At 45.7% G+C, this 22167-nt stretch overlaps 1 protein-coding gene across 3 annotated transcripts in view; it reads left to right on the forward strand.

Annotated features, from left to right (window-relative positions):
- Positions 1 to 17192, forward strand: part of LOC119187540 (paired mesoderm homeobox protein 2) — a 91313-nt gene extending 74121 nt beyond the window's left edge. For 2 of the 3 annotated variants that reach the window (XM_037435681.2, XM_075878689.1), the window contains exon 3: positions 10057 to 10725. In XM_037435681.2, the coding sequence (XP_037291578.2) occupies positions 10057 to 10281 (225 nt within the window). In that variant the 3' untranslated portion in view covers positions 10282 to 10725. Of the gene's footprint in view, positions 1 to 10056; positions 10726 to 17094 lie in introns of those variants that run through there. The other variant, XR_012887221.1, reaches the window with a different exon arrangement.
- The last annotated feature ends 4975 nt before the right edge of the window (positions 17193 to 22167 follow it).

Below are 22167 nucleotides of genomic sequence, written 5' to 3' on the forward strand. Positions count from 1 at the left end.
AGACGTCCCTGCCATTTTGGCGACCATCTCAAATGTATTCGAAAAGAATCACGCTGATTTTACTGGATTAAAAAAGGTAACTGCTAGAATATTTCGCAGACAAATAATTTTTGGTCACGTGGCTGCCTGCTAAACTTCCCCGAATTTCGTCTGGATGTTTGTGAAAAAAAAATATTTCATAAGTACCTCGTCTTCTTCCGTGCCAAATTTGGTCTACAAGTTAAATGAAGGGCTTGCGTAAAGTGTTTGAAGCTCAGTAATATTATTAGCAGCTTTCGACCACGTACGCCTGAAATAATTTTGCCGAAATGTTATATCTGCATTTTTCTATATCAATACTGCACTTTGAATGAATATCTGAGGAGTGAATACTTAATCCACATAAGGTATATTTGGAGGAAAAAATATTTTAGACATCTCAAGCTGTCAAACTTTACGAGAAAAAATCGCAAATTTCACAAAAGAGTTGTTTTGTTTATAATGAGACGCAACTTGCACCATGTGGTGCTTGAATTAAAATAGACGTTGTACCTAAATCGAAAGAAAATAAACAGTTATTTTCATGTGCCAAATTTTGTCATAGCAATTTATGTATTGAGAAAAAGATCACAGCATATCCACGGAGTGAATGATGAAGAATGTGGCGTAGCGTTCGTCCGTCCAGACGCACAAACGGATCGACAGGCAGTCTGACGCAAGTATGGATGGAAAGAAAGACGGGCGGATTCACGGACAGACCGACACAGGGAAGCCCGGACGGATGGATGCACAGACGAACGGACCAAAGCACAAATGTACGGACGAACAGTTCCCCCCACGACTCATCATTTTGTCCGTGTATATGCTGTGAAAACCACTACCGCTATCTATTGTGCAACTCATAAAGTGGCTACATAATACTTGTACGGCTACAGAGGAGGGAACGACCCACGGCCTCAAGAGCTTTGCCCCTTTGCCCCTAAATGATTTTTGAAGTTCCAAGTTCCCCAATTGCCATTTGGTCATACGGCAGCCGACGCCTCGAAGTTCCCCATTGCCGTTGATAGGAAAATTCAAAATTATTTTATTCCATGAAATAGAAATTGTAGTGATCAAACTTGTCACATACAAAGAACTGTTTATTTGCTTTCAATTTAGGTAAAAGCTGATTTTTAATTGGACCACCACATGGTGCAAATTGCGTCTCAATGCGGACAAAATGACAATTCTGTGAAATGAGTGATTTTTTCTCGTAGAGGTTAACAACTTAAGATGTCTAAAAATAACTTTTTATCAAGATATCTTTTCTGTGAAGTAAGTAGTCACAGCTCAGATATTCATACAAAGTGCAGGATCGCAATGAGAAAATGCAAACAACACATTTTGGCTAAATTCTTGCAGACGTATGTGGCCAAAAAATTGTATTAATATTACTGAGTTTCAAACACCTTACATAAGCCCCTTTACTTAACGTGTGCCAAACTTGGTATATATAAAAAAAGGAGCGGTACTGGTAAAATATTTTTTTCACAAACAACACTCAAACAACATTCTGGAATGTTTAAAAGGCAACCACGTGACCAAAAACTTTTTTTCTCTCCGAAATATTCAAGCAGTTCACTGTTTTCAGTCCATTAAATCAGCACGATTTTTTAACACATTTGCCATAGCCGTAAAATTGGCTGCGAAATTTGGAATAAACTGACCCTGTTACTTTCACTCAATGACTATTGCATACTACTAAATTGGGGTCATTTGTTTCAATCATGCTGGCAGGTTGAGAAAGCATAACTCCTTCCCGATGCAGCGTATAGGCTGTTCAGTGGCTGTGCGTGTTGTATTCCCAGATAAATATGCTGCCCAGTCTTACATTTTGGCTACAACACATGCTTAGATACCGTGCAGTAGGTATAACATTAAAGTGTTTTTTGGGTAACAAAAAAAAACTAATAATACGCTTCACATAGCAAAAATACCTTTAACATCTGATGTACTTAGCGAAGTTAAACGCCAAAGCGAAGCGATGGCAATAAAACCCTGAATAACAAAAATATTTTGAAAGTTACACGTGATGGAAACAATCTGAATAAAATGTGCTCGAACGTTAGCAATTATGTTCAAACAAGCGTTTGCACTGTTCAAGTATGCGATTCGACCACGCGCACAGACGAAAGGTCTGTTCAAACAAACGTGCAGCTTCAGTGCTCGATCCGCTACACAGGAACGGCTGTCGGCAGTGTCACGCTACGTTGCGGGTGAACGAAAATACCGGTGAAGACGAATTTAACGAAATTGAATGTATTATCAAGTAGGCAAACTTCGCGAGGCGCACCTAACGCGAAGCAATATGCTGTGTTGTCACCCGATGCATCAATCCGAGTGATCACGGTAGTGTTACCGCACAAAACGAAAAAGAACCGAAAAAAACGACATGGACACCACGCCCTTGTTTTCCATTCTCGGTCTTTTTGTGCAATAAGAAAAAAAGAGTAAATGAACTACCAACATGCCCAAGCATGTGCGTCTTAGATACGGTGGATGCTTAGAGCTAACAGGCGCCGTCCCCACACATGTATTTTTAGTAAACTAAAATTGATCTGCATTACGAGCGGGCCCCGTTAAAAACGGCTGCCAACTAAGGGCACCGCAAAAATCTGTTCCATTTCTTTGCTGAACCTCAGCGGCGCACGCTCACTCTGCTTTGTACTACAAACAATGTAAACAAAAAGAAACAAAAAAACTTACCCACAATCACACTTCGCCATCATCCCATTGATTGATTGATACGTGGGGTTTAACGTCCCAAAACCACCTTATGATTATGAGAGACGCGGTAGTGGAGGGCTCCGGAAATTTCGACCACCTGGGGTTCTTTAACGTGCACCGAAATCTAAGCACATGGGCCTACAACATTTCCGCCTCCATCGGAAATGCAGCCGCCGCAGCCGGGATTCGAACCCGCGACCTGCGGGTCAGCAGCCGAGTACCTTAGCCACTAGACCACCACGGCGGGGCTTGCCATCATCCCAGTGAAACAGTTCGGAAAAATATTCTCGCTAAGTAAACAAATGCTGATTAAATATTTGAAAACAAAATTATTTGAAGGCGTTATTCTCGTGCTCACGCAGTTAACAAAGCGCGGAACAGAACAAAGTGAGAGCGGTACTATTTCACTTAGAGTGCTCCACAATATGAATCCGCAGGTCCAGTCTTCAGGATGGTGCACCTTCGCAATAATCAGCACTGATAGAACACACAGGTCGAGCACAGAGCGCAGGTACATTTCCAACTAAACACCGACTAATAAACTACCGATCGAGAAGCCACGCGCACCACACGCACACACACGGGAAGGTTTTTCGCCAGCGCACGCAGTGACATGTAGCACGACGCTGGTCCCTTTCCCGCGCTCTGCGCCCGGGCGCCCAGCAATCCGGGGCAGCCAAGGCTGTCTATATAGGCGACGAGACCTCATGGCGTGTGTGCGCTCGGCTAGATGCGGTTTAACGCTAGCTCCAGCCCTCTACTGATAGCGCGGGCGCTGCTTTTTCTTTTTTTTTCTTTTTTTTTTGCGGCAGCGATTTGTTGCCTTATACTCGTCCTTTCACAGAGCATCTGAATCGCAGTGAACATTGTGACGGTGCAGTGCGGCCAGCACGAGCTACTAGTCAGAACGTGCATTTGTAATATTCAAGAGCAATGTTTAGCGCACCTTCACCGACCTAATGTAGGGAATTTTGTAAAAAAAGCTAAGCTGATGCTTTTTGCTTAGCTCTAAGGGTCAGTAGGGACTGCACATTCAGGGTCACGCAGGCAATATTTTATCAGCACTTTCATTTCGGTAAAGATATCGCAACATTGCATGCATCAACCATCGCACTATACGAAGAGAACATGTTGCCACGTGCGTATTGCTAGGAAGACGAAGACGACACTGCATACGCGCATCTGCACGCTTTTATGCAGCAAGCGATAACAAGAAATAAGAGGAACGCTCTGGCGCGCAGTAAATAAGAATACTGACCTGCTGCTACTTTCTCAACCTGTTAATTACTACTTCTGTCTTCACGTTAGGGCAATACATTTGTTCTTAGCTTGCAGTCCTTGCAACAAGACCGCTGCTGAAAATATTTCATCAATGTTGTTTTCTCGCTACCTACAAAGTCAAGGCTTTGACCGAAGCACGTCTGCTGGGGAAGTTACACAAATTAAAAGAAGGGGATGCACAAAAAACGAAGAGAGAGAGAGAGAGAAAGAGAACTAGAGAATGCGTTTCGGCTCCCCTGAGGATAGCTTTGTTCGCAATTTAGTCAACAAGGCTCCCGTCATTGTGAGCAAGGCTGCGTCAAGGTCACCGAAATGTCCTTATTCTGCATTTTTCTTTATGGTCTGCCCCGCCGCGGTGGTCTAGTGGCTAAGGTACTCGGCTGCTGACCCGCAGGTCGCGGGTTCGATTCCCGGCAGCGGCGGCTGCATTTCCGATGGAGGCGGAAATGTTGTAGGCCCGTGTACTCAGATTTGGGTGCACGTTAAAGAACCCCAGGCGGTCAAAATTTCCGGAGCCCTCCACTACGGCGTCTCTCATAATCATATGGTGGTTTTGGGACGTTAAACCCCAAAAATCAATCAATCAATTCTTTATGGTCGGTAATTTCCATGACGCACTTTTAACATGAAGAGGAACATTCTCTACAGTAATTGAATAAAACGTACCTGCTAAGAATACATGACGTCAATGTTCGTTTTTAAGGCACCTGGTGGCATGCTGACGTGTTGGTCATGGCTAAACAACTGCACTGTTGTTTTTTTTGCAGGTGGCGAACGTTTTCTCTCCAGCTTTAAAAGCTTTGATCTTATGGGGGACGGGGGGGGGGAGGGGGGAGTGTTCTATGCATGGCTACACCAATGTGCGCAACATTACCTTGTTCAGGCAAATCAGTGCACTTTGTGAGTGTTGACTATTCACGCAAATGACACCGATGAAAGACACAGATACAGGAGAATTGGCCCTTACTCTATTGAACAAGCGGCGCTCCCAGTGTATCTTCCGCCTTATAGTAGTTTGCGTGCTTTATTGATGAAAACTGCGTTTAGGTCACATTACTTCCTGCTTCGCTTCATTACTAGACCCGCAAGCAGCTAGTAGTAGGAACCTTGCTGGTATCAAGATGGTTAATGTATATAACAGTATAAGCAAAAGTGCCAGAATATGTCGTGAATTTGTAGCCTTGTAGGCACGTGTGCTCAGATTTTGGTGCACGTTAAAGAACCCCAGGTGGTCGAAATTTCCGGAGCCCTCCACTACAGCGTCTCTCATAATCATATGGTGGTTTGGGGACGTTAAACCCCTCATATCAATCAATCATTTGTAGCCTTGTTCATAACACCCAAAAAAGGGTGTAAATGGCGTGTTTTGAGGGTGTTTTATTTACGAACACCTTAAATTTAAAAAATGAGGTGTAAAAAGGGTGTTCGTGTGGCTGTTTTTAATGCTTACACCCATTTTACACATTTCAGGGTGTAAACTTTTTTAGAGTGCAGTACAAAAACGTGTAGCCAACTCGCAGAACTTGTATGGGTTCTTTTTTTTTTTCGCCATATTGCGGCCAGTGGTTGTGCCATCATACCTTACGTCCACTATGGGCCACGGTGCCGCCGGAGAAGGGATAAACATTTTGGCGGGCACGATTCCAACTTCATCCACCGTGCCTGACCTCCTTTTGATGATAGGACTCGACTTCAATTGTGCAAGGGTTTGGGTAATCTGCGATCGAAAAGTTAGCAGAGGTAACTTTTTTTTGATAGATAGCTGGGCACAGTGGCGTTTTGTACTGCAACCATCCATTGACAATACTGACTTTGATCATTCAGTAAAAAATGCGCATGTATCATCTTTTCGATTTGTGGTCCATGTGGTACAGCTCAATAAGCATGTCCACGAGATCGACGCCTCCCACGAAGGCATTGTACTCCTTTGCGGTGAAAGGGCGTGGGACATCGACGCTGCGCTTTTCTTTGCTGTTGCCCCACTTGCAAATGTCCGTTGGTTGGACACCAGCATAGCTTGACACAAGGTGGACAGAGTTTCTATCACACCATTTGGTGACTTGTACGTTAGATCCCTCGTTCACGCGAAAATCGACTGAGCCTCTGCCTTGCGCCTTGAGAGTATTGTAGGGTGCCAGCGGACACATTTCCATCCTGTCGACCAAATGGTGCCAGAACTAAGAAATCCTTTGCGCTTCAGCTCATCCACCAAGCACAGACTGCTGAATCAATTATCAAAAAATAGCTTGTGGTTCCTGTTCTCCGGAAGATCTTTCAGATTCCGGAGATGGAGACACCTGCCCTTGTACACACCTTATAGCCTCACTTGTGGCGCTTCGATTTAATGTACTGCTTTAAGGTTGAGCGCCCCTTGGAGGGAATTATTTCCTCGTCAATATTCTGCCGTTCTTCTGGAGCAACTTAAATCATGTCGTTCTTGAGCTGGTTTACAAGCGGTAGCACCTTTAAAAGGCAGTCATGGGTGTCAGTGTCTCGTGGTTTTGCCTAGCGATCGTCCTTCATGTGTAGGGATTGATGTATGGCTTCGAATCGATTTCTTAACATAAGGTCTGCTTCAGGCGCAAATCTTGTTCCATACTGTCAGAACATCTAAAAATTAGGCACTCTGACTGTCCCTGAAATCACTAACATGGAAAGATATTTCCTCATCCGCTCTTTCTTGATGTTTACGCAGGTTTTGTTTTTCTGGGTAGAATACAAATTTGACTGATAGCACAGTATTTCTACCATCTGTACATCAAAAAAGCTACAAAAATATTAGCATGGACTTAAGACATCTTCGGGTGATAAGGGAAGTTCCCCCCTTCCATTGGCTGTATCATCAATCATAAGGTCTTTTTTTTGCCCATTTTCTCTGAACGCTTTCTTTTTTTTCCTTCTGCGCTGCACCACCGAGTGGCGAGATGATCCCGAAACAACTCCAACAAGGTCGCTTGGCATTCCTTTGTCTTCTTGCGGCTGTTCTCATCATGAAGATTTATCACAAGTTTGAGCGGACAGGAATCGATCACTTCCTCATCAACTCTAGGTTCATATTCGGGGTCATCCAGGTGGCTGTCAAAATCTAAATTGGACAATTCTCCATCCGGAAGGAAGATTAGCTCGTGTTTTTTTTTTTTTCATCTGTCAGCCGTTCGTTTTCTTTTGACATCGCCACCTATACATGAAAGACAAAATATGATCCTATAACTATCACTTATCATATTTCGCGGGAATAAGGTTGTTATTGCATGGTATTACATTCAGTCAAGCAGAAAAACGCAAGCACATAAGGGGGAGATTCCGAGAGCACCCAGACGTAGATAGATAGATAGATAGATAGATAGATAGATAGATAGATAGATAGATAGATAGATAGATAGATAGATAGATAGATAGATAGATAGATAGATAGATAGATAGATAGATAGATAGATAGATAGATAGATAGATAGATAGATAGATAGATAGATAGATAGATAGATAGATAGATAGATAGATAGATAGATAGATAGATAGATAGATAGATAGATAGATAGATAGATAGATAGATAGACTGATAGATAGATAGATAGATAGATAGATAGATAGATAGATAGATAGATAGATAGATAGATAGATAGATAGATAGATAGATAGATAGATAGATAGATAGATAGATAGATAGATAGATAGATAGATAGATAGATAGATAGATAGATAGATAGATAGATAGATAGATAGATAGATAGATAGATAGATAGATAGATAGATAGATAGATAGATAGATAGATAGATAGATAGATAGATAGATAGATAGATAGATAGATAGATAGATAGATAGATAGATAGATGCCAAAAGTGCTTTCATTACGCAAAGAAATGCATCTAAAGTATATCTGAGTGTTTTGTAATGAGCGATGCGCAATTCACATATTTTGGCGACTGGCTCATATCAACGCTTTTGCCATGCAATAATACATGCATTGGGGAGACTCTTCGCACGAGATGGCATTCGTATAAGGCTTTATCCCACGAACCATTAAAGCATAGGTGTGGTTCTGCGGCAGAAAACCGACTTGCCAGTGGCCACGCAAAAGTGCTGGGTTCGATTCTCACTGGTACCAAAGATTTGTTAATTTGCATTTATATCTAATTTTCGCTCCCAGACCACGCTGATGTTTGGTCCACAACCAATGAACCTGACACCAGAATTTCTACGAAACGAACTCTTTAATGCTATCACGGTAAAGTATCTTATCTCATAAGGTAACTTAAGCCCACGACAAAGACTATGAACAAATCGAAGCCGCTGTGAAGGACATACCGCTTCATACATCATGACACGATGTACCGCGATTTATTTTTGAAATTTTGTTTTAAAGTTACGTGAACACCCTGTCAACATCATCATCATCAGCCTGTCTACGTCCACTGCACGACAAAGGCCTCTCCCATGTTCCGCCAGTTAGCTCGGTCCTGTGCTTGCTGCTGCCAATTTATACCCGCAAACTTCTTAATCTCATCTGTCCACCTAACCTTCTGTCTTCCCCTAACCCGCTTGCCTTCTCTGGGAATCCAGTCAGTTACCCTTATTAACCAGTGGTTATCCTGTCTACACGCTACATGCCCGGCCCATATCCATTTCCTCTTCTTGATTTAAACTTTGATATCCTTAACCCCCGTTTGTTCCCTAATCCAATCTGCTCTCTTCTTGTCCTTTGAGGTTACACCTACCATTTTTCTTTCCATTGCTCGCTGCGTGGTCCTTAATTTAAGCTGAACCCTCTTTGTAAGTCTCCAGGTTTCTGCTTCATAGCAAAGTACCGGCAAGATGCAGCTCTTATATAACTTCCTCTTGAGGGTAGTGGCAATCTACCTGTCATAACCAAAAGTTAGCGACTCGCTAACTTTCGGGCGAGTCGCTAACTTTGGGTAAAACCTTGTAAGTAATCATGAATAGTGCGCAGTGGTACTAATTTTTTTTTTGGGGGGGGGGGGGTTGCATTTGGTGAAGGTTTTTTTTCAAAACCACCTATATTTATACTTTGCCTTCGGTAAAACACTTCCCTCCACCCAAATTTCGGGAGGGGGGGTAGCACCCGAAGGCTTGCATAAACTTCAGGATATCCGTTATTCATTAAACAGAATAATGCATATTTACTGATATCCGCTGCTAATTGTGTATGTTCATAAAGTAAGACAAACTTCTTCAATGCACTGTCTAAAGAAATATTCTCTCTTCAGATTCAAGAGGTATACAGTATGCAGTGTGTTTCAGTATTTCAGTAACGTTCATTTATCAAAGATCGGGTACTCGAGAGCATTTTCGCTCGACAACAGCGGCAAGATATGTAGATATGTGTCATAATCAGCGAGAAGCTATTTTTTGCAGGATCATTTAAAACAGAAGTTATATTAATTTTCCCGCGCACTTGGTGAGTGTGCAATCGAATTTAGTCAGAGCCAATGGTTTGTGCACTTCATAAAATCCAGTGAACGCACCCGGTTATGACGTGTACCAATCTCAAAATTTGTGACAAAATTTAGGATTGTACTACGTATCGTGTGTGCAGGAAAGCTCCATAGAACACTGGTGCTATTTGTCATAGATATATGTAGGAGCCACTAAGCTTTGTCAGCGCTGAAAATCGGCTGCGTATTTTCAATTGTGACAACGCAAGCATAAGTACAAGTGACTAAGGGCTTAAGGCAGCGGCCATACGGACATTTCCTGCAACTGATAAGTCCAAAGTTCCCACTTACATCTCTCCTTCAACTTATTTACCCTAGGCATTAATTAGCTAGACGGAATATCTAGATCTCTGAGGAGTCAATTGTTAACCAGCCTTTATTGCATTTTTTGTTACGTTGGTCGCATATTTTTTTTTTGAAAGAATATATTCACAAGGAAAGATGAAGTTCGAGAAAATATTCCCAAGAACGTGTTTCATTCTGTTTTGAAAGCATATACGAGACTTGCGGTGCTTTAGGATGGCTTTCGTGCTCTGCCCTTGAACGATACTGTTTGATGACGCCGCCATGTCGCAGGTCTGGTTCCAGAACCGGCGAGCCAAGTTCCGGCGCAACGAGCGCAGCGCGCAGCGCGTGGCCCGCGGGGAGGCCAGCGAGCAGCCTGTGCTGGCCGCGCCGCCGCCTCCTCCTCCGCACCAGGTCGCTCAGCTGGCGAGGCTTCCGGCTCAGGCCCCTTGGCATTGCGCTGCCTCACTGCTGCCTCAGCCGTCGGCCCTGCACGGGTCGGCACGATGGTGTTAGTAGCTGAAAACGAGTGCGACACATCGACAACGACGACATTGGCGGCCACAATCAAACACGCAAAGGCCCGGTGCACGCTTTACACAGAACTGCCAAAGAGTGCTCACTGACTCGGGACATGACAGCCGCAAGAGGGCGGCAGTGGCGCGATCAGTTGAGAAACAGGTGAAAGTGGAAAAGTTCGTGTTTAGTAGCGCAGCTGTGTTTCCAATAAACGATGCTCTAGCCTGGGGCAGCATATTATGAAGGCTAAAGAAACAACGTCACCACACACAGGGTATGACCCACGAAATGGGCCTTACGCGCAAAGGGCTTTCAGTCAGGGCCCCCCCTCTGAAATAGAACGCCTTCTTCATTCTTCTTCTGCCTATTCCCGAAGGCTAAAATGTTACAGGGTCTTACAGTAAAAGTGCAATAAACTTATACTTGAAGTATTCTCCAACACCATGGAAACAGACACATAAGTTATTTACCATCGACGGGAGCAAGACGGAATTGATGATTCTGATAGTGCGCATTTACAAACCTTAACAGCCTACGTGAAACTTGTAAAAGGAGTCACAGTGACATTAGCGCGAGCTTCCTGCATGACATTATATGCGTATTTCAAGTTTACAGAAACATCACAGTGACTGGGATGATGAGGCATTTTTCATTTATATATACCTGACTGAGAATGCTGGAGCTATGAGCTATAGGAGTGTGGCGTGCTGTATATAGGGTTCCAGCACGCAGACGGGGGTATTCAGCAGATATCTCGAATATCTGCGAGATATATGTATCGTGGGTGTTGTGCCAGGAAACTTATTATAGCTTCGGTAGGAAACGCCAACACGTGCCCCTCGCGGGGAGCGCGGAACGGGTGATGAGTGGTCGGCTGATCGATGTCTCGAAAAAGAGGTGGTACGGGCGCGCGTGCATCTGGTGCGGAGCCAAAAAGGCGGCCGCGCGAGGGAAATTGCGCGTGACACAAGCGATGAGCGCGAGCCGCGCCGTTGACAGCGGCTGCTTCCGCTGCTGCTGACTCGGCTGGCACTGCCACCCAGCCGTGGATGCTGCCGCGCCACGCGAACTTCGTCGCGGTCCTCCCGCCAAAGCGGAACCATCCAGCGTGCGTGATGGATACACGTCGCTGGCAGAAGTCTACCGCCACACTCTCGCGAGCACTTGCGGCTGCTTTTTGAGGGAAACCGGTGCATTCTGTATGTGCTATTGTCGCTTCTGCATGCATACGGTTGAGGTGAACGCTTGAAGAAACGAGACTATTCAGGGGCAAACATTACCTGTTCCGTCACGCTTGCCGCGTTAACCTTCCATCTCTTGCACTCGAAAATATACTTGTTTGCTTAACTTGGGAAGTGGAGACATTATTTGAATGAATCAAAAATTGGAGGTGCAGAGCTCAAGCAATCACGCTTAGAACGCTTCAGACGAGGTCATATCCTTCGATATGTTTCCTAAGCCGGATAACCGAGACATCGATCCACAGTGCCCGGATTGCGGGGAGGCGTTTAGCACATATGCTCTGGATGTGCCCAGCGTTACGGGACACATTACGCACCAGTGAACCGAACTTGGAAGACATCATCGCAACTACTATCTGTCTGTCTGTCTGTCTGTCTGTCTGTCTGTCTGTCTGTCTGTCTGTCTGTCTGTCTGTCTGTCTGTCTGTCTGTCTGTAGGTATGTATGTATGTATGTATGTATGTTTGTATGTATGTATGTATGTATGTATGTGTGTATGTATGTATGTATGCATGTATGTATGTATGTCTGTCTGTCTGTCTGTCTGTCTGTCTGTGTCTGCTTCCTCCTCTGAATTGCATGGGGTAAATAAGCCAAGTATACGGAGCAAAATGGAATGATGGATGCATGAAAGAACTTATTAAGGTCCAATAGGTCGTGCTAGTGTCCTAGCCCAAAGCGGGCCGCTCCCAGGTTGGCATCGAAAGACCTAGCCTTTCAGCCACTTCGCCGGCCCATTGGGCCACCCATAATTGTCACTTTATTGTAAGAAAGCGCAAAGCTGTGTCCCATTGTTCTGTGGTATTTTCTTTGTTGCTGCGTAACGCAGAGAAATGCCAGAGAGAAAACATCATGGTGAAAACGTCGGGGCAGCAAAATATTCGGTAGATGTATACCCGCTTGTATCGCAAGAAGCGAAAACCTGGCTAGTGTAAGAAGAATATGAGCCACAACGAGCAAGTGCTTTTTTTTCATTACATTGACCTTTTAAAGGCTTCATGCGAGCACTTCTATCTTCGTATGTATTTTATAAAGTGCGCTGCTTTCCTAGACTCCACATCCTTGACTCAGTAACGTCTCGCCTTCGGAATTGTCATCGTTGACATGCAGCAGCACGAGCCCTTTGTGCAGTGGCATACTTGCAGTGGACGCCCCATCTATACCGCTTCTCCGCCACCGACAACCGCCGCCGCCGTAGCTGCTCCGACTATGTGTGACGTCAATGCGCTTGACGCTTATGCCCAATGCTCTGCACACTTGTTTGTGCCTGTTACTGTGGGAAGAAGTTGGTCATTGTAAAGAGAGAGAGAGAGAATAAAACGTTTATTAGATATTCCGCTTGAGTAGATCGGCGAGTGCAGTGGCGTACCAACTCTTTCGCTAGTGGGAAGAGGGAGGCTCCGATATATATATATATATATATATATATATATATATATATATATATATTGCCACGCTGTGTTGGTGGCAGAAGACGAGAGCGAAGAAGTGAATGGCAGCTGTGGCTGAGTAAACAGTCCTCCACTTCGAGTTCCTGCCTATCGTTTCTTCTCGCGACAGACTGGTGGAGGTGCTGGGTACTGTACTGCAACGTCTTATACCTGCTGACCCTGAACCAGAAGCAACCACCGCCAGTGCACCAGAGTCTGCTGATATCTATCGAAGCAGCCGCCGCCTTCAAGGACTACCACCACAGTACGGCCCCTTGGCAAGTTCCGTGAGGACAATGTTTGCCACATCCGCAACCCAAACCGAGCATGACCCACTCGCACAGGGTACTGTGTCATCAACGCCTCGCACACCCAACCCATTCCATGGTGATGCCGGTGAGGATGTTGAAGACTAGCTTGACCACTTCGACCGGGTCGCTACCATCAACGACTGGCAAGAGTGTGGTATGTGAACCACGAAACTTCATTCACAAGTTGGCAGGAATTCTATCAGCAGCTTCGCGAGGCGTTCAGTAACCCCGAACGGAGAGAGAGAGCGGAGCAGGCACTTTCTTCGCGGTTTCAAATGCCGAACGAGAGCGACGCCATGTTTGTCGAAGAAATGTCGCGATTGTTTCGACGGGCTGACCCCCACATGCCAGAAGACAAGAAAGTGCGCCTGCTGATGCGAGGCGTAAAGGAGCAACTTTTCGCGGGCCTTGTGCGCAACCTTCTTACGACTGTGTCCGAGTTCATACGTGAGGCCACAATTATGGAGCGCATGCTTCGTCAGCGGTTGTCGCAGTATGAGCGTCAGATGGCCATGTCCACTGCGTGCTCACTTGTACCTGGAGGGGATAACAGGGAGGTCCTCACAGAACTCATACGGCAAGTTGTACGCGAAGAACTTCGGAAATTTTATGCAGCGTCCCCTCCCAGTAGCGCTGCTCTTACGGACGTCGTTCGTAACGAAATCAGGCAGTTCGTTCACTCCTCACCACCATCGCAAGTCGAACCTCCCACGCTTTCCTACGCGGATTCCCTACGCGTCTCTACGCCGTCGACGGCACATTTTGCTCATCCACCTGCTGGGACACCAAGACGCTTTCCAAGTCCAGCCCGTCGCCTGCCTTCTCAGGCCGATTTTCATCTTGGCCCGTGGAAGCCCACCGTCTGGCGTGCACCCGACAATCGTCCTTTGTGCTACCATTGTGGCGAAGTTGGACACATGTACCGCGACTGTTACTACCAACGAATAGGCCTACGCGGATTCCACCCAGATGCACGTTGTCCAAGCTATGGTGAGCGCCCACAAGAAATTGCGGATTACTTGGAAGGTAGTCATCACGCTCCGGTCCCGCCGCGACGACAGTCACGGTCACCATCACCCCATCCGTCCACATCAACGCACCGCGCCCGACCCGTCTTTGGGTCCCCTGGTTTCAGTGGCGCAAGCCCACGCCGGGGAAACTGAAAGCGGTGACCTCCGGAGGTGAGGCCGCTGTCACGTGAACCGACAAATACCCTCCGCCGCTGCCTTAAGACGTGCCGTTAAAGCCTGTTTGTGAAACCACCAACAGAACGTCCGCTGCCATTAGCGTTTCCGTTGACTGTTATCCGGTGACTGCGCTAGTCGACACGGAAGCTGATTACTCGGTGATGAGTGCTTCATTGGCCACCCGTCTACCCAAGGTGCTGACAACGTGGGACAGCCCTCAACTAATCACCGCTGGAGGACACCTCATATCCCCTATAGGAAGGTGCACCGCCAGGCTTGAGATTTGTGCGTCGGCTTTTGTGCAACATTCCTTGTACTGCCGAATTGTTCTGAACCGGTCATTTTGGGCATAAATTTTCTGCAAGAGTATGGAGCGATAATTAATCTGCGTGATTTGTTCGTCAGTTTTGTTAACTGTGTTTCTCGAGACTCCGACATCTCGAACATTGTGGCGTGGCCTTACGCGTAGTCGATGATTGCGTCACGCTGCCACCTCGCAGTAGTATCTTCGTGCTTGTTGAGTGTCCACGGGAGCAGTCGATTACGGGCATCGCCAAAAGTAACCTGGCGTTATTGCTTGATCGGGAAGTGGCCATTGCTCGAAGTCTTGTTCAACTTCAAAATGGCCAGACTACGGTTTTAGTTACGAACTTCGGTGGCGAACAAAGGCATTTTGCGAAACGCACAACCATAGCTTACTTGGAGGCATTGGATGATTTGGACGCCTTCCATTTGATTACGACGATCTCGACTGAGAACAGCTCCGATACTGACGTGATTAGTCACCTCAACGTCAATCGCCAGTTAGAAGAACCTAAGAGGGCAAGGCTCCTCAGTCTCCTCTCATCCTTTAGTGACTGTTTTGCCACTACTTCGAAAGTCCGGCAGACTCCTCTAATGAAGCACAGAATTATCACTGAGCCCAACGTGCAACCCGTGCGCCAACATGCTTACCGCGTGTCGCAGAAGGAGCAAGATGTTATCCGTCATCAACTGAAACAAATGCTCGACGACGACGTAATTCAACCATCGACTAGTCCTTGGGCGTCATTAGTTGTTCTGGTTAAAAAGAAAGATGGTTCATTACGATTCTGCGTTGACTACCGCAAACTGAACAAGATAACGAAAAAAGACGTATATCCTCTTCCTCGTATTGATGACTCCTTGGATCGCCTGCGACACGCCCGTTACTTTTCTTCCATGGATCGCCGTAGCGGTTATTGGCAGAATGAAGTAGATGAACGGGACCGAGAAAAAACGGCCTTTATTACACCAGACGGTCTCTATGAATTTAAAGTTCTCCCTTTTGGCCTGTGCTCCGCTCCAGCCGCGTTCCAACGAATTATGGACACAGTTTTATGTGGCTTGAAGTGGTACTCTTCTTTAGTGTATTTAGCCGACGTAGTCGTTTTTTCTACGACTTTTGAACAGCACATTGAGCGGCTTGAGGCGGTTCTTCCGGCTATTCGCACTGGCGGCCTCTCTCTGAAACCGGAAAAGTGTTATTTTGGATATGATGAACTGAAATTATTTGGCCACATTGTCAGCAGAAGTGGTGTTCGCCCAGATCCTGACAAGGCTATGGCAGTTGCTCTGTTCCAGATACCGAAATGGATTTACTCTGCCCATTTCCAAAGTCTACGGCTGGTAACAGCTAGGTTGGTAACGGCTAGACCGACTACTTGACCAGATACTGCGAAACACAAGCCGTCCAGCGAGCAACTGCTTCCGAGGTGGCTGACTTTTTCATCAAGAACATCGTTCTCCGCCACGGTGCTCCCGCTGTCGTCATCACAGATCGTGGTACTGCTTTTACGGCACAGTTGCTCCAACAGATCCTGTTGCTGAGCGGCGCGACGCACCGAACAGCAACTGCGTACCACCCGCTGACTAACGGGTTATTCGAACGCCTTAACAAAATGATTGCAGATATGCTTTCGATGTATGTCGCCAAGGATCAGAAGAATTGGGATGACATCCTCCCGTATATAACATTTGCTTATAATACGGCTTTGCAGGAAACCACCGGCTTTGCTCCTTTTCGTCTGGTTTACGGCCGCGACGTCACCACACTGCTTGACACCATGCTGCAACCAACTCTGCCGGACACGATTACCCCGGACACAGATGTATTTGTTCAGCGTGCCGAAGACGCCAGGCAGCTGGCGCGCTTTCGCATTTTATCGCGGCAAAATCAAGATGCTCGCCGGTACAACACCCACCACAGAGCAGCAATATACGAACCCGGTGACCTAGTCTGGGTTTGGACTTCTATACGTCAACGTGGACGCTCAGAAAAATTTTTATGTCGGTACTTCGAACCCTACCGAGTTTTTCATCGCCTCGGCGAAGTGAACTACGAAGTTGTCCCAGCAGACACGTCACACCGTTCTCGCAGACCACGCTCCTCGGATGTGGTTCACGTCTCCAGGATGAAGCCGTACTATTTGCATTGATTTCAAGTCAAGAAATTCGTGATGTGGCAATAACCTTCAAGACAATAGTAGATTACTTTCTTGCTTCTTTATTTTTCATCTCGTCTTTTTCTTTTCCATGGACACAGATATTTTTGACTGCCTTTCGTTGTTTTTCGGAGCCGTGGCATTCATGCGATGCTTCTTCTTCTTTTTTCTTTCTTTAGGGAGAGGGTAATGCCACGCTGCGTTGGTGACAGAAGACGAGAGCGAAGAAGTGAATGGCAGCTGTGGCTGAGTAAACAGTCCTCCACTTCGAGTTCCTGCCTATCGTTTCCTCGCGACAATATATATATATATATATATATATATATATATATATATATATATATATATATATATATATATATATATATATATATATATATATATATATATATATATATATATATATATATATATATATATATATATATATATATGAGATTTGACGCGCTCGCACTTTCATGAGATGTTTAATACACACAGCCCTAGTTCAATAGCGTAAAAAAGGACAGCCAGTTTTAAGCAGCATGAAATGGGACATCACGTACGTATATGTTTGGCATGCATGATGTATGTAATACTATCACACGCCACGCTTTTTATGCATTATCTCACATCTTTCCGAATTAAAACAATTATGTTGATGGCAGCCACCTCAACAGTAAGTATTTTATCAGTGAATGAAATTATTAATGACTAAAAACAACTCACAAAGAATTTAGTTTTTAAATGTGAAGCCCTCCTTGAGGAACCAAAGGTATTTTTGAGCATTTTTGTCTACTTTTTTTTGCTTCCCACTGAGCTCGAGCCTACTGCTTTATTCGTCACCGCTTTGCAAGCTGCCTCCATCGCTCCAAGTTGCCATAGGCAAGGCTGATCAGATATATCGGATAATAAATCGGAAAGCTTTCTTGGCCCTTCCAGTGCAGCAAAACTATAATATTTAGAAATATTAGTCGCGATTATGTGCTCCCTGCAGCTCCGACTAATCAGCGGTGATGCTAATCATTTTTGATAAAAGAAATTCATTTTCCTAAAGCAGAAAATGCTTTTACCGGCCCATAAAAAGTTTGTTCGCTCCCATAAGTAACTGCATCAGCCAGTCGCAGTGTAATGAAAACGTGAACAAGTGGTGTAATGTATATAAGGTCCCTATTCAGCGCTAGCTTGCTCTGCAGTGCTACTGCACAGGGCAGAAAGCGTCGAAAAAGCCTTCAAGGAAAATTGTCACTGCTGAGATGTTAGAAAATTATCACTACATTGTACCTGTGCCTCATACTATTTTCTTTTTCTCGTAACAATATAATTGAGTAATTACAGTCGTAAAAAAAATTTTTGCCTTAGTTGATTTCTCCAGCGTGCAACCGACAGTGACCAATGTCGAAAGAGGGGGGGGGGGGGGGGGTCTCAGCCCTCCTAACTTTTCTCAGTGAAAAGGCTTGCGCCCCCCCTTGCCCTCCCGGCTGATACGCCTATGGGTGAGTGGGATCCTTAGTCCGGGATCCCATTGACGCGGGCCGCTGTCCTAGCACGCTTCACGAGGGTCTCTTGTGTCTTCGGATTCGAGCTGGACACAGCTGCCTTCCACCCTTCCATGTTGTGTCATGTCCTGGGTTGCAAACTCTCCTAGGGCACTCACAGTATTTACAGTTGCGAAGTATCCACCACGCGTCTGTCAGGCAATGCGCGCCCCTCTACGTAGGTACACACTTTGCTGATGCTGCGGCTGATGATAATATTGAATTATAGGGCATCCTTTTATAATATGTTGACAGTTTTAAACACGGTCCCAATCATTAAGTAATTCTGGTGGCGTGACGCCTGGTGCAGCTCACCGCTTCTTCCACGCAATATAAAATCTTTTAACGTAGTTCCGTGTCATGATGAATGCAAGACACAGGTTTTCGAAGCAGTTTTAGGCATTGGTATGGTTTTGAAGTAAAATACTTGAGAGCCACGCAGAACGCGTACTTCCGATTCAAGCACAAAAAAATGAATTTTAATTGCGAAGCATTTCTTTGCTAACCAAAAGAGCTTCGACCGTTTCTATCTCGCCGCCAATGTATAGGCGCTCTCGTGGCCGCCTCCTAAACATGACATGAAACAAAATTAGCACAGAAAGACATGAGGGCACAAGGACATGATTAGTAGTTGATGCTGTGAACAAAATGATATGAATGTCGCGTACGTAATGAAATCCTTTCCCTCAGTCATGTGTGACAGATATCCGCCTACCACGGCTCGTGGAATGCGGGTATGAGTCACACGTATTTACAGTCTGTCAACGCAGCAACAGTGATAATGGGCTTTTCTAATATTCACAAGATAGCTTTATGAGGCCCATGTCACGTAAAATTCTGATAGAAGCAAAAAATAAAGACGCAATTCCAACCGGAATCGAAGCTAGGCATATCGCTTAGCAGTCTATATTATAGCAGCTTAGCAGTCTAGTATAGTAGAGTATTCAATGCGAAGCATTTCTTTGCGCACTGCAGGCAAATTGAGCATCTATATATATATATCTATCTATCTATCTATCTATCTATCTATCTATATATATATATATATATATATATATATATATATATATATATATATATATATATATATATATATATATATATATTGTGGGCATTTAGTATACGCATCCTCTTCACCGGTACATTATCATCATTATCATGTGTGGCTCATGCATCCTCATCGTTGTCGCGTAGCATCATCATCTTGGCTCATTCATCGTAGCTGTCGGCTGCCGGTTCCTCGGGCCTATTAAAAGGTAATCCAAACCAAGACTTCATACGTGGTGGAGGTGCTGGGTACGGAATTTGCCCAGACCCTGATAAAACTGCTGCAGTGCTTCGCTTCCCTCGCCCTGACAAACCAAAAGATTGGCGAAGTTTCCTTGGTCTCGCCTCTTACTTTCGGCGATTCATACAAAACTTTGCCTCCATAGCCGCACCATTTCATAAGCTACTTGCTTCCGCTATGCCCTTTCAGTGGTCTCAGGAATGTGAATCGGCTTTCGACAGGTTGAAGAGTGCCCTCACGACCAACCCTGTACTTGCTCATTTTCACGATGATGCACCGACCTTCCTGCACACAGACGCTAGCGGCCGCGGTTTAGGAGCCGTGCTCCTGCAACGCGACAACTCTTCGCAAGAGCGAGTCGTTGCATACGCCAGCCGCGTCCTCTCCGCAGCCGAGAGGAACTACATGATCACCGAGCAGGAGTGCCTCGCCATCGTTTGGTCAGTACAGAAATTTCGTCCATATCTGCATGGCCGCCATTTCACCATTGTGACCGACCACCATGCTTTATGTTGGCTTTCGACACTCAAGAACTTGTCGGGACGCCTCGGACGCTGGATTCTGCGCCTCCAAGAATATGATTTTGAGATCGTGTACAAGTGTGGCAGGAAGCATAGTGACGTCGATGCTCTTTCTCGCTGCCCACTACCAGCGGCTCCCCTCAGCGTTTCCGCAATCACTTTGCACAACACGCCCTCGGAGACCACGTCTACGGCGGTTTCCTCTCTCGCCTCTATGGACCAGCTGCCTTCGGACGACCCGCACGATTTTTCTTCTCGACAGCTGGCTGACCCATACTGTCGACGTATTATAGGCTCTCTCACTGGCAGTTCCCGTCCACCTAATGCGAGGCTCCGTCGCCAACTCTCGCAATTTAAGCTGGACAACTCGGTGCTGTACCGCAAAATTTACCATCCTGACGGTCAGCGCTGGGTTCCCGTTCTACCCCGATCGCTTCGGTCCGAAGTCCTCAGGGCACTTCATGACCATCCGACTGCTGGTCACCTTGGTTGCCATAAAACCTACGATCGCCTTGGAAGTCGGTTTTATTGGCCAGGCATTACCACTAGTGTAGCTCGGTACGTCGGGTCCTGCACTACCTGCCAATGTAGAAAACTACCAACATCTGCTCCCGCCGGTAAACTACAACCTCTTCCGTGCCCAGCCACACCATTCGAAGTTGTAGGCGTCGATCTTTATGGCCCCCTCCCAGTCAGTGCTGCTGGAAACCGGTGGATAGTAACAGCCATTGACCATTTGACGCGCTACGCCGAGACGGCATCCATTACTACAGGTTCAGCTTCTGAGATTGCCGATTTCATCCTCCGAGCCATTAAACTGCGTCATGGTGCTCCACGTGTGTTGCTCAGTGACCGTGGAAGGGCCTTTCTTTCACAACTAGTGAACGAACTTCTTCAGGCCTCCGGCACAACTCACAAGACTGCCTCTAGTTATCATCCCCAGACTAACGGCCTCACTGAGCGATTCCACCGCGCTCTTGCTGACATGATCGCCACCTATATTTAACCAGACCACAAAAACTGGGACGTTGTTCTACCATTCGTCACTTTCGCCTACAATACGTCCATTCAGCGAACAACCGGCTACTCGCCATTTTACCTAGTTTATGGACGCTCCCCTACTTCTTTCCTGGACGTCTCCTTCTTTACCCACCAAGCGAATTCATCTCCATCCTCTTCAGAGGAATACGTTTCACGACTCGCACAGTGCCGCCAACGAGCTCGTATAAACACTGAAGCCCGCCAGCAAGACAGAAAGCTAGTTTATGATGAATCGCATCGTGATGTATCCTTCCAACCTGCAGACGAAGTGCTCCTTTTGACGCCTGTTCGCACACCTGGTTTGTGCGACAAATTTCAGCCTCGGTTTATTGGGCCGTACACAGTTCTTGAAGAGACTTCACCAGTGAATTATCGCGTGACGCCACTTGTAGCCCCAGCAGATCGCCGTTATCGAACTACAGAGGTCGTCCATGTCTCCCGTATGAAGCCCTTCATGCGACGTTCTTTGTCCCCTTGACTTGCCGCGGCCAGGCTGGCCGCTCTCACGTGGGGGGAATCAGTGTGGGCATTTAGTATACGCATCCTCTTCACCGGTACATTATCATCATTATCATGTGTGGCTCATGCATCCTCATCGTTGTCGCGTAGCATCATCATCTTGGCTCATTCATCGTAGCTGTCGGCTGCCGGTTCCTCGGGCCTAATAAAAGGTAATCCAAACCAAGACTTCACAATATATATATATATATATATATATATATATATATATATATATATATATATATATATATATATATATATATATATATATATATATATATATATATATATATATATATATAGTTTCTGTGCTCTCGCTCCTAACTGGGGCAAACCGAAATTGGTACGGGAGGGTAAGATGGTCTAACCAATATAACTTTCCGG

Source organism: Rhipicephalus microplus, chromosome X (assembly GCF_043290135.1).
Source record: "Rhipicephalus microplus isolate Deutch F79 chromosome X, USDA_Rmic, whole genome shotgun sequence".
In the NCBI taxonomy this organism is placed as follows: Eukaryota; Metazoa; Arthropoda; class Arachnida; order Ixodida; family Ixodidae; genus Rhipicephalus; species Rhipicephalus microplus.